The 11,938-nt window shown below is 53.0% G+C and overlaps 1 protein-coding gene across 1 annotated transcript; it reads right to left on the reverse strand.

Annotated features, from left to right (window-relative positions):
* Positions 1-258: 258 nt before the first annotated feature.
* Positions 259-5,122, reverse strand: LOC135460711 (olfactory receptor 14J1-like). Its single transcript, XM_064737629.1, has 3 exons — positions 5,002-5,122; positions 4,720-4,753; positions 259-991 (listed from the first exon to the last, which is right to left on the reverse strand). The coding sequence occupies exons 1-3, from the start codon at positions 5,120-5,122 to the stop codon at positions 259-261; spliced, it is 888 nt and encodes a 295-aa protein (XP_064593699.1).
* Positions 5,123-11,938: the final 6,816 nt, after the last annotated feature.

An 11,938-nucleotide genomic window follows, 5' to 3' on the forward strand; every position in this document is an offset into this window, starting at 1 on the left:
TCTCTGCAGGAATCTTTGCTGTGAGAGATCCTATATTTCTTTTAAAGGCAGCAAGAGTGCAGCCCCCATTGACGGAGTCTGTGGGAACAGGGAAGGTGGAAAGAAAAAAAATGAGAAATGGTTTAAAGCGTGATATTCCTTTGTGGACAATGTGAAAAAACTAATACAAAGGGAAAAAAGAAAAAACCACAACCAAAGAAACCAGAATTGTGAAAGATGTTTTTTAATATAAGTGAGTTACAGAAATTTTCCAGCAGTTTAATGTTCCTGAAACCATACCGTCATCAGTCTCCACACTGCAGCCTTGAGCTCCTGGTTCCTCAGGCTGTAGATGAGGGGGTTCAGGGCTGGAGGCACCACCGAGTACAGAACTGACAGGGCCAGATCCAGGGATGGGGAGGACATGGAGGGCGGTTTCAGGTGAGCAAATGTGGCAGTGCTGAGGAACAGGGAGAGCACAGCCAGGTGAGGGAGGCAGGTGGAAAAGGCTTTGTGCCGTCCCTGCTCAGAGGGGATCCTCAGCACAGCCCTGAAGATCTGCACATAGGAGAAAACCATGAACACAAAACAACACAATGCTAAAGAGATGGAAAACACCATGGACCCAATGTTCCTTAGGTAGGAGTGTGAGCAGGAGAGTTTGAGGAGCTGGGGGATTTCACAGAAGAACTGGCCCAGGGCGTTGCCATGGCACAGGGGCAGGGAAAATGTATTTGCTGTGTTCAGCAGAGCGTTGAGAAAGCCACTGGCCCAGGCAGCTGCTGCCATGTGGGCACAAGCTCTGCTGCCCAGGAGGGTCCTGTAGTGCAGGGGTTTGCAGATGGACACGTAGCGGTCGTAGCACATGACGGTCAGGAGGGAAAACTCTGCTGAAATGAAGAAGATAAAGAAAAACACCTGTGCAGCACATCCAGTGTAGGAGATGTCCCTGGTGTCCCAGAGGGAATTGTGCATGGCTTTGGGGACAGTGGTGCAGATGGAGCCCAGGTCGCTGAGGGCCAGGTTGAGCAGGAAGAAGAACATGGGCGTGTGCAGGTGGTGGCCGCAGGCTATGGCGCTGATGATGAGGCCGTTGCCCAGGAGGGCAGCCAGGGAGATGCCCAGCAAGAGGCAGAAGTGCAGGAGCTGCAGCTGCCACGTGTCTGCCAATGCCAGCAGGAGGAAGTGCCTGATGGAGCTGCTGTTTGACATTCCTAACTCTGGGCACTGTGGACTGTAGAAACAAGACATTGAAAAGCTGAGACCAAGCTCTTGGAATCAACCCTATAGGGTTTTTTTAGGAATTCCCTCAAAACTACTTCTCTGCCTGTGGGGAAACTTCACTCAATATGTTTACTCTTGAGCTTGGGTTTATGCTCCTGAGTTACTGATTCATCTTAAGCACTGCTCTCAGCCTGAACCCTGGGGAAGCCTACAGGGAAAACAAGGCTCCCTCAGCCCCATTGCAGTCAGACCTGCTGGTCCCCACACAGGTGCACTTTGCCGATTTTACCTCCCTGTAGTTCAGGGTGATCCAACATAAACTGAGCTTGAAAAATAAATCGAGTTTTAAAAGACTCCAGTTTAAAAGTCAATTTCTCTAAGCCCTTCTCTCTTTCCCGACGCAGCTGGACAGGGAGGGATGCCAAGGGTTGGTCTGGCTCTCTGCTGCCTGGAGTTGTGCCTACTGGGAGCAGTTTCTCTTTACCCAAGCCTTGTCCCTGCCAGTGCTGCCAGAGCCCAGCCCAGCCCTGGGGGCTCAGCTCTGCCCTGCAGTCTCCTCCCAGCACAGGGCACTGCCCAGCGGCATCTCCCTGGCAGCAGGGCCCTAAGGGCAGGGCAGACAACAGAGATGCTGCAAGCCAAGGTGCTGCTGCTGCTGTCTGTAGGGAGGGAGGCTGAGGAGGCACTTTCTGAGGGAGATGTGAAGCCCATCTGCTGATGCCCAGGGTGACAGTGCAGGAGTGTCAGTGACACAGCCAAAGCTGAACGCCCCTTTCCCTTCCCTTTGGGAGAAAGCTGAGAGCAGCCCTGGCCATGCAGCACCATCTCCAGAGCAGGAGGAATCTGCCCTGATGAGGGTGGCTCCTTCCACCTCCAACTTCTCCCCTGCAGCGTCCATGCGGAGCTGCCAGGCAGGCTGAGAGCTGCCCCTGGCAGGTGGCACATGCCCTGGGCTGCCCAAGAGCCCCGAGGGCTGCAGGAGCTGCTCTGCAGGACTGCCCTGGGCAGCCCTGGCTGTAGCCCCAGCTTCAGCCCCTGCAGCCGTCCCTGGCAGCAGGAGCCGTCCTGCCCTGTCCCTCTGACGGTGCCCAGGGCATCCCCGCTCTGCAGCACATCCTCCTCCTGCTCCTCCTGTGCCACAGAGAAACTGGGAGAGTCCTCCTAACACATCCCCCAGGCTGTGGGGTGTGCTGGCTTCAGGAGATCCCTCCAGGAGCACAGGGGACATTGCCCTGCACCCACACACTCACCATGCACAGGGCTGTGAAGATCTTTCCCCAAGTGAAGTCTCAGCTCAATGTCTTCCCAATCCGATTGCCTTCAGCCTGTCTCTGCCTGGCTCCTGTCCCCTCAGTGCCTGCAGGCAGAGCCCTCAGCCCTGCTGGGCTGGGAGAGGAGCTGGCAGCTGGTGCTGGGAAGAGCTGTTCCTTTAAAGCTCAGCAGCACAGACACAGCACAAGGACTTAAATGAGCCTCTTGGGGATTTCGTGTTGCTTACATCAGACTCAGTCCCTGAGAGAGTGCTCAAAAAACTTCTCAAGAACTCAAACTCAAATTAAAAGTCTGAAGTTTCCTGAAGTTTTAATGGTTCCCACTGAGGAACACAACTGAGAAAGTGTCCCCAAGTTCCAGTTAGAGCAGAACACTGGAGGCAGTGATGACAGCTGGGGACAAACAAGGCAAAGGTGTCTCTGGTGCTGAGCACACCTGGATGTGTTTGAGGAATGCCAAGGGCCAAGGCCTGAGCCCCAGCCCCTGGCCAGGCAGATCCTGTCCCTCCCTCCTTGCTCAGGGCTCTTCCCGGGATGGGCACTGGCATGTGGGGATGTGCAATGGCAAGGGCAGGAGCATGGGGCGGCCCCTGCCAGGCTGCTGAGCAGGGACAAGGAGGCAATGAGGCCCCAGCCCTGCAAGGGTCACTTGTCTCCTGCTCCTGCCTCAGGCCCAGGCCCAGCAGCCATGGCCAAAGTGCTGCCCAAGGTGGCTCTGGCAGGGCTGTCTTGCAGCTGCTGCCCATCCCTGTGCCCTGTAAGCCCAGGCTGTCCCACGGTGTCCCTGCCCTGCACCTCTGTCCCTGCAGGCTGTCGGCATCCCCTGGCTGCCCCACCTGGCTGGGCCCTTCCTTTGCTGCCAGCTCTGCCTCCTGCCTGCCTCTGCCTGCCTACACAAAGCCTTGGGCTGCTCAAAGCTCATTCTGGGGGATGTTCTGCACCACAGCCCTGCCCTGGAAGGGAAATTCCTTTGTCCTTCTGTCCAGTCCTGATCTCCTCAGTGGCAATTTACATTAAGTTTTTCCATTTTTCTCCCTTTTTACTATTATATTAAAAAGATCCACCATCTCTGAAACCTCCCTTCAATCCCTCCCAGGGCTCTCCTCTGCTGTCCTCAGTCTCCACCCCACTGAGCACAGAGCTCCTCTGTCCCTTTACAGTGCTCGTGTGCTTGAGGCCATGATGCACTGAGGTGCCTGGACAAGAAGGACGGTTCTTTTCTACAGGAAGGAAACCACAGAGCCCCAGAGTTTTGAAGGCCGATCAGAGGCAGCCTCAAGGAGGCCAAGGCCAGCCAGACCTGTTTGTCTTCAGAGTTTTTGTCTGGGAGCAATCCTTGGATAGACAGAGTTTGGGATGCCAAATCCTAGTTTTTTTCATGAGCACCTGGACAAGAAGGACAGTTCTTTTCCATAGGAAGGAAAGTACAGAGCCCAAGTATTTCACAGGCAGGTGAGAGCTGGCCCTCAGGAAGCCAAGGGAACCTAGACAGTCCTGGCAGCTTTTGTCTGGGACCTATCCTTGGATATAAGGAATTTTGGAGGCAGATTCCCAGTTTTGGCAAGAGACGACTGCATCGAAAGATGTTTTTTTCAATGGAAAGAAAAGTACATCCCTCCAGTGTTTTGAAGGCAGATGAGAGGTGGCCCCCAAGATGCCAAGGCCATCCAGAGGAGTCTGTTCTGGCAGGTTTTATATAGAAAGAATCTTTGGATTTAATCAAATATAGAGGTAAAATCCTAATTTTGGCCATGAACACCTGGAGGAAAAGGAGAGTTCTTTCCCACAGGAAGGAAAGCACGGAACTCCAGAGTTTTAAGGGCAGATGAGAAGCAACCTTCAACATGCAAGGTCAGCTGGACCAGTCAGGCCAAGCCAACCAGACCTCCTTGGTGCCCTGCAGCACCACAATTGTCCCTTGGTTCCATGAGCCCCCATAGTATCAAAACAGGTCTTTGTTTTCATGAGGCCCAGTGACACCGCAAGCAGTGGTCTTGGTTTGGAAGATGTGGGAATATGCTCTAAGCCCAGTGCCCATGGTGCTGGTCTCTTCCGCCCGAATTTTCTTGATGAATTGGCAGACCAGCTGTAGGAGAAGGGCAAGAAGCCAGGGATGTTGCAGGGAATGCTCCAAGCGCGGTGCCAGCAGGCCCAGCCCAGGTGGGGATGGCTGCAGGTACCTGCGCTGTGCTGCGGAAGAGGCCACGGGCGGGGTCCTGCTCTTGTGTGCGTTGCAGGGCTGCACCTGGCAAAGAGCGAGCGCAGCCAGAAGTGAGGGGCTGCGGGAGAGGCCAGAGAACACAGCCCAGCCCTGCGCTGCCCAGGCAGGGAGAGCCCCGGGATGGCCCAGGGGATGGAGCACGGCCCCTGCAGGGTGTCTGCCCGGCCCCTCTTCCATCCTGTCCATGGGATTGGGTGGGATGGGATGGGATGGGATGGGATGGCGCCAAGCTGGCTGCGGGCACCAACCCTGTGGGCCGCAGCCAACTTGGCACCATTCCATCCCACCCCATTTTATCCCACTCACCCTCCTGCGGCAGCTCAAACGGCACCACCGCTTTGGTTTGATGTGCTGGGGCAGTTCCAGGGCCTTCTTCCTCCTCTTCCCCCCAGGCCAGCTTGGGCGCTTTCACGGGTCTCTGCTCCATGATAATGACTGGTTTTGTCCTGGGGCCGCCCCCAGCCCAGCCAAAGTGGCCCAGCTCTGAAGGAATGCCTGGCCCCAGGTGTCTAAGACAGCCCGACAGGATCTTAGGAAGGGCTCAGACCATCAGCAAAAGCTGCCCGGTTCTGCGGGTTCAGTCCTATCCCCATATCTTTCCCTGAGAGCATTTGAATTTCTTAATGAGAATCATTTGAAGGGAGGGGATTTACATTTTCCATTTCAGAGCAGCCTTCTGCCTTCATTAGCAGACACCTCTCTCTTAAACCAAGACAATTGTTTATCATCTTGCAGATGCACAGTTGCCGGGGAGCCCCATTTTACACCAGGGGCCTGAAGAACCATTCCCAGCAATTGGGAAAATCCTAGGTGGTCCATCCACCCACCCATGAGGTCTCCAAATGTGCCCTGAAATTGGGTCCAGCTCTTAGAGGCCTAAAAGAGCAAGTCCAAGGGACTTGATGATATTTTTTGGCCCAGAAAGCCCTGCAGCTGATGGCACACTTCACAATCAGCAAAGGACACAGGCAGGCCAAAGCCCAGACCTCTGCTGGGAGCCTTTCTCCTCAAATACCCTTCAAGCAGATCTCCATGCAAGTCACTTGGGAAAGTTTCTTCTAATGATACATTTCTGGCACATAACTGCACAGGCTTATGTGAAAGATTCTAAAGCAGCTGCTGTGGAGTCAAAGAGCCAGCACTAAGAGTCCCTGTCATCTCTCTGTAGCTAAATCCCACTTTGGGGGATTCGAGGGAGTTTGGAATGAGCTAGAGAACAGACCTCTGAGTGTTTTAGATGATGCCATTGCTTTTTCTTCTCTTCTACATAGACAGGAAGGGTGAGTTTGTCTCACATCTGCACTGCATGGCTCACAAGGCCGCAAGACTTGTAGTTAGAAGAGCTTTGTAGGATTTCTTGGCCAAGAAGACACTGCCAACCAGGATATTTATGTTTTGCAGCCAATCCTTCAATATTTTGTCTTAGGGACTCATGCTACAGTGTAAGCTTCCTTAGCCAATCATGTTATGACACACAAACCTACAGCACTGCATCCTAAGCTTCTTGTTTACCATTGTAACTACTTTTTTTTTCTAGATCTTCAGCCCTAAAACTCTAAACTTTCCTCCACTTCAGCCTTCCTCCCCGTGTCTCTGCTATAATAAACTAGAAATCCACATTCTTGCTTCTAGCACCTAAGTTTGGAAGCCCTTTCCAAGGTCTCCGATCAAATCCTGTCTTTAATTCTAAGCTTTGCTGACAAGACCAAAGGTCTGAGATTTCCCTGCATTTGGGTTTCCAACAACACCGATGCTGTTAGTTGCAGAGTACCCAGGGTCGGTTTTGCAAGTCAACTCTGGCAGAAACAAGGCGGCTGCCAGGGGGCTGCTTGTGGCCTCTGACAGCCCATTGCCCAGGGCTTGCCAGCGCCCCAGCCCCTCAGGCTCTGCCCCAGCCCGGCCAAGCTGCCCGGCAGCAGCGCCGCAGCCCCACAGCAGCTCCAGAGCAGCCCCATCCAGAGGCACCTGGGAGCCCTCAGCAAGGCAGCCGGCAGCACACGGGCAGGAGGACACGGATGGCACTTCCTGCCTGGCACAGGGCTTGTGGCCATCTCCAGGCACTGCTCTGGCAGGGATCCCCACAGCTCCGGCCCCTGCCCACCCGCTCTGTCACCAGCACAAAGGCTTCAGCAGAACCACCACAGGCCAAGGGGCTTCTGGCATTTCCCCTGCAACACTGCACGCCTGGGCATCTTGCTGAGCCCAGGCACCCTTCTCCTCCTCTTCCCCTATGCCCTGCAGACCCTGGGCAGCAAAAGAAAGCTCCTGGGAGTCTGTATGTTATAACACACTCTATATTTATACACTAAAGGAAAAACAAGAAGAAGAAAAGAACAATCTTAAAGAAATGGAAAATTCCCGCTGGCTAAGGTGGCCTCAGTAGACAGAGGAATCAGCTCTCTGCAGAGCTCCAGCAGCGCAGCCAGCTGAGCCCCGACATACGAGGCCGTGTCCTCCATGCCCAGCGGAGATGATCTTGCACCCTCTGGAAGACGGAATATCGCTCACTCTGCAGTGCCTGGAGGCCATACAATGTTTGACGTGCGACGTCTGACACCGCACTGCTGGTGTCCTCTGTCAGGTGTTCAAGGGCTGAAAGAGAAAGGAACAGAGCCATGGTCAGATCCCGGATCTGCGAGGAGCCGAGGAGATCCCCCTGCCCGGGCCATCCCAGTTGGCTCTAGCTGAAATAAACAGGGCCAGGAGACTTCTTCTCCTTTATAATGCCTTTATTAAAAGTGATCAGCTCAGGATTGGGCGGCTCGGCAGGGCTGCAGTCCCCGTCGCGTCTCCCAAGGCGACTCTGAGGAGGAGGATAAGCGCAGCTCCGTCCACTAGGGGCAGAGCCAGGGGATCCAGTCCTCGTGGGAGCCTTTAGGGCCTGATGTCCCCATCAGATGTTGTCCTTTGGTGATTTTGTCCAGCTTGGTCCTGGTGTCGGGACGACTCTCTGCTCAGGGCAAGAGGGACTCCGCATCTCTGCAGGCTCAGCAATCGGCTCCTCATGTCCACTTTAGTCTCTCAATTCTTATTTGGCTCGTTGTTTTTGGGGTTTTTTCGTTGCATTTTGGAGTCAAGGTCCCAAAGCCTGCTGGTCTTGGAGTCACTTTGCATAACCCCCCCCACCCTCTCAGGTGTCTTCCATATGTTGGAAGAGCGCACTGCCTCGGGGAAGGGCCATCACCCCACCCAGCCAGGCCTTTTACTAATACAAAAGAGGAGATAAGCTTCAAGGACCTGTGATTACAATAACAAAGCACTAAGAACCCTGGCAGAAACAGATCTGGCTGCCTCTCTGTAACTTTTTCTCACAGAAAAAATATTAACCGAATTTTTGTTCATAACAGTGAATATTAAATATATGTTAGGAGAAGTTTTGTAGGTGTATAGTTACTCTCCCCCTTGCATTGTTATCACAGGATGGCCTCATTAGTTGGAGCATTTGGGAGGGTTGGCTTGTTACTATGGCAGCACCTGACCTCCAATCAAGGTGTAAGACAGTGATCTCCACCACTGGACAGAGAAGAAGGAGTCAATTGACAAGATTTTGGGATGGGCAAGAGGTATAAAAGACAGAACATCCATTTTGTAGATGAGCACACAGTGACTGAATCCTTTGCTTCTGATGCTGTATTCTTTTATTTATTCAGTCTTCTGTTGTATTTTGATAAGGTCTTAATAAAGGATTTCAATTTTTGAAAGTAAAACTAGTTTTTCACATGGGGTTGGGGAATGTGAGGCAAGGATGTCCACACGGGGTCAGCTCTCAAGGTAAAACTTCTCTCACATGGCCAGACCTCCTTAGGAGATACCCTGGATCAACATCAATCACAGACTGCTGCAACCACCTCTTGTATAATAAGAACAGCAATAAGAAACATCCTTTAAGATAGGAATACATATTTGTTACAAGCTCTTTGAAATATTTCTCCATAACTGTAAAAGGAAATATTCCTAAAGAACTGCACAAGAGCAGAGGAAAATAAAGGCAGAGCCATGGTTTGTCAGGACTTGCTTGATCCTAATGAGCCCCGTGGTGCATTTGGAGCTGAGCCCTGGAACCTCAGGGCCTGAGAGGAGATTGCACAAACCTTTCCAGGAGTCAAAGTCAGAGGAAAACCCCAAAGTGTCTCAAAGCATGAATGGGTCTCACTGAGGTCAATCCCCAACACAGGCTCCTCCTGGACTCCTTGGAGGAAAAAATTGGAGGCCAGAATGGCACAAAAAACCTCTAAGAGATTCAGAGTGGAAAAGAACATCCAAAGTACCTTGAAAATCTTGAGTAACACACAGTATTAATGAGCCCCACTGAGTGTCAGTACAAAGCTCTCCAGGGACTTGTTAAAGCAGATTACTGCGGCTGTGATTACACAAGCCTCTCACAGAGTCTGTATCAAAAGGGAAACACCAAGTACCTTAAAATAACTGAAGTACCCTGAAGCATTAACGAGCTCCACAGAGTGTTGTTACTGAGAAAGCCTCTCCAGGGACTAAGTACAGCAGATAATTGGAGGCCATGATTGCACAAACCTCTCAGAGACTCCAAGGCAAAAGCCAAACCCAAAGTCCTTTGAAAAATCTGCAGTCCCTGCAGGGAGCATTAAGGAGCCCCCAGGGCCATTGCTGAGCAAGGCTCCCCAGGGACTCCTTCCAGCAGATCCTTGAGGCCACTGGGATGTGGGCTAGGGGGGGATGCTGAGGGCAGGACAAGGGGCTGACAGTGCCCAGCCTGGCTGGGGCTGTGCCAGGAGGCCCCAGGGCCTCAGGACAAGGTGTCTCCTCCCAGCCCTTGGTGGCACAGACCCTGCTGTGCCCCAGGGCACCAAGACTTGGCTTCTCTTTGTCCCCACCTGTCATCACTGCCTCCAGTTCTCTGCTCTGCCTGGGGCCTGGGGACACTTTCTCAGTTGTGCTCCTCAGTGGGACCCATTAAAAGTCCAAGAAAGTTTGGAGTTGGATTCTGCCTTGGAGTTCTGGAGAGGTTTCTTCAGCTCCCTCTCAGGGACTGATGTTCAGGGCCTCAGCACAAAGCCCCAGAGGCTCATTAAAGTCCTTTTGCTGTGTCTGTGCTGCTGAGCTGGGCTGGGCTCTTGGCACAGAGTCAGCTCCTGGTAACCAAGAAGAGCTTCAAAAGCACATTTCTCTTGATGAGCAGCTCTTCTGCCATCCCAGCAGGGCTGGGGCACTGCCTGCAGCCAGCCTGGGCACAGCACAGAGGCACAGAGAGCTTCAATCAGTCAGGGCTGGGAAGGTGCTGAGAAGTGCCTGGGGCAGAATCACTGCCAGCCCTTGGCACAGGAACCTCTGGCTGCAGGACAATGCAGCTGCAGCTCCTGGAGCCATCTCCTAAAGCTGGAACATCCCAATGCCTGCAGACCCTGTGAGTACAACTCTGGGTATTTCTGGTGCAGGGGAGGTGGAATACTCATGAAGCTCTGACATGCAGAGGGGTTCTGCTAAGTCATAGAATATTTCCAAGAAGGGTTTTTTGACAAAAATTCAGAAATGTCCTAAGACTTTGTATTCAGTTTCCCACTATTGGAGATTAACAGGAAGGGAGGGTTAAATATTAAAGATAGTATATGTTATAAGTTATGAATTTGGACAAGTACCTGAGACATCTGAACTGTTACTTTTAGTGATCAATAGGTTCACAGGAGGTCCCTAGTGTGTTTTCAGCCACTCTGCCCATGGACAGCACCAGCATCACCTTTGCTGGAGCCATCAGGCTCAGTCTGAGCTGTCCTTTCTCCAAGCTGCAAACAGAACCTGCCCCAGCCAGTGCCCTGCAAACAGGCAGGGTTCTGTCAGGCCAAGGAGAGTGCACAGAGATTTGGGGTCTGTGAGTGCTGGCAGGGAGAGATCAGGCACAGGGAAACACCTGCAGGAGGAAAATCTGCAGGAGGCAGAGAGAAGAGCAGGGAATGAGAGAAAACAAAACCCAGCAATGCTGTGGCAGGGAGAGTTTAGAGATGCCCACAGGATCCCCTCCAGTGCAGCCCCTCCCTCTGAACAAGCCCCCTCCCTCCTGTGCCCCAGCCCAGCCTCTGCCCTCAGGGCCGGGGCTCCAAGGCGTGCAGCCCCTCCTGTGCAGGCAGAGCTGCAGCAGAGCCGTGGGGCAGCTCTGCAGCCCCGGGCCCAGTTCCCTCTGCAGAGCACAGGGCTGGGAGCAGCTGCCCGGCCCTGGGGGCTCTGGCAAGGGACACAGCTGGCTAAGGGGGACGCTGTCCCCAGTGCCCAGCTCTGGGCAATGCTGTCAGTGCAGCCAGGGAAGGAGCTGCATCTCCCTTCACCCAATGCCATCATAAGGACACTTGCAAGTCCCTCTGAGATTTCAGGCCAGGCTGGCAGCTTCAACCCATAATGCAAACCTGTCCTACAGCATCTCAGAGTTTTAAGATTGATGGGGAAAGACAGAGGTGTTGTGAGCTGAAAATGCTGCTGGGTTGGTGGAAAGAGCAACGTGAGTCCTTTGCTACAAAAATGGAGCTGGGCTGTGGTGGATCCATCTGCTCTCAGCAGTTCCTGGGGTTTTTAAGAGAAACGTGGGAGTGTGAACATCCTCCACCCGAGAAAAGTGAAAGCCCAGAGAAACTGCGAACAATATGAAGTGACAGATCATCTGCCCACAGTTTCCACTCATTATCTTGCCTCAGGGAAACCACTCTGTTCTACCAGAGGGCAGCAGAAATGCTGAGGGTTTCTGATATCCTAGAATACCAGGAAGTACATGGAAAGAGCTTAAAAAGAAAACATCAGAACTCTTAAACACAAGAGCATGTCCATGTGTGTTATAAAGGAGGGTGTGTGGAAAATGGCTTTGATTTTGGTTACAGGTATCTCTTCTAACCCTTCAATGTCCTTTATCCATGAACAGACCCCATGTGCAGCCCCAGCAAATGTCCAACAGCAGCTCTATCAGGCACTTCCTCCTGCTGACATTGGCAGACACACGCAGCTGCAGCTCCTGCACTTCTGCCTCTTGCTGGGCATCTCCCTGGCTGCCCTCCTGGCCAACGGCCTCATCATCAGCGCCGTAGCCTGCAGCCACCACCTGCACACGCCCATGTTCTTCTTCCTGCTCAACCTGGCCCTCACTGACCTGGGCTCCATCTGCACCACTGTCCCCAAAGCCATGCACAATTCCCTCTGGGACACCAGGGACATCTCCTACACTGGATGTGCTGCACAGGTGTTTTTCTTTATCTTCTTCATTGGAGCAGAGCTTTCCCTCCTGACCATC

This window comes from Zonotrichia leucophrys, unplaced genomic scaffold, assembly GCF_028769735.1.
Source record: "Zonotrichia leucophrys gambelii isolate GWCS_2022_RI unplaced genomic scaffold, RI_Zleu_2.0 Scaffold_93_176943, whole genome shotgun sequence".
In the NCBI taxonomy this organism is placed as follows: Eukaryota; Metazoa; Chordata; class Aves; order Passeriformes; family Passerellidae; genus Zonotrichia; species Zonotrichia leucophrys.

Coding starts and splice junctions, on each gene's coding strand:
- LOC135460711 (XM_064737629.1), bottom strand. CDS start 5,122: ATGGAGCAGAGACCCGTGAAAGCGCCCAAGCTGGCCTGGGGGGAAGAG. Junction 4,754..5,001: donor GTTTGAGCTGCCGCAGGAGG/GTGAGTGGGATA, acceptor CCTCTCCCGCAG/CCCCTCACTTCTGGCTGCGC. Junction 992..4,719: donor CTGCGCTCGCTCTTTGCCAG/GTGCAGCCCTGC, acceptor CCTGGCCCTCAG/CGACCTGGGCTCCATCTGCA.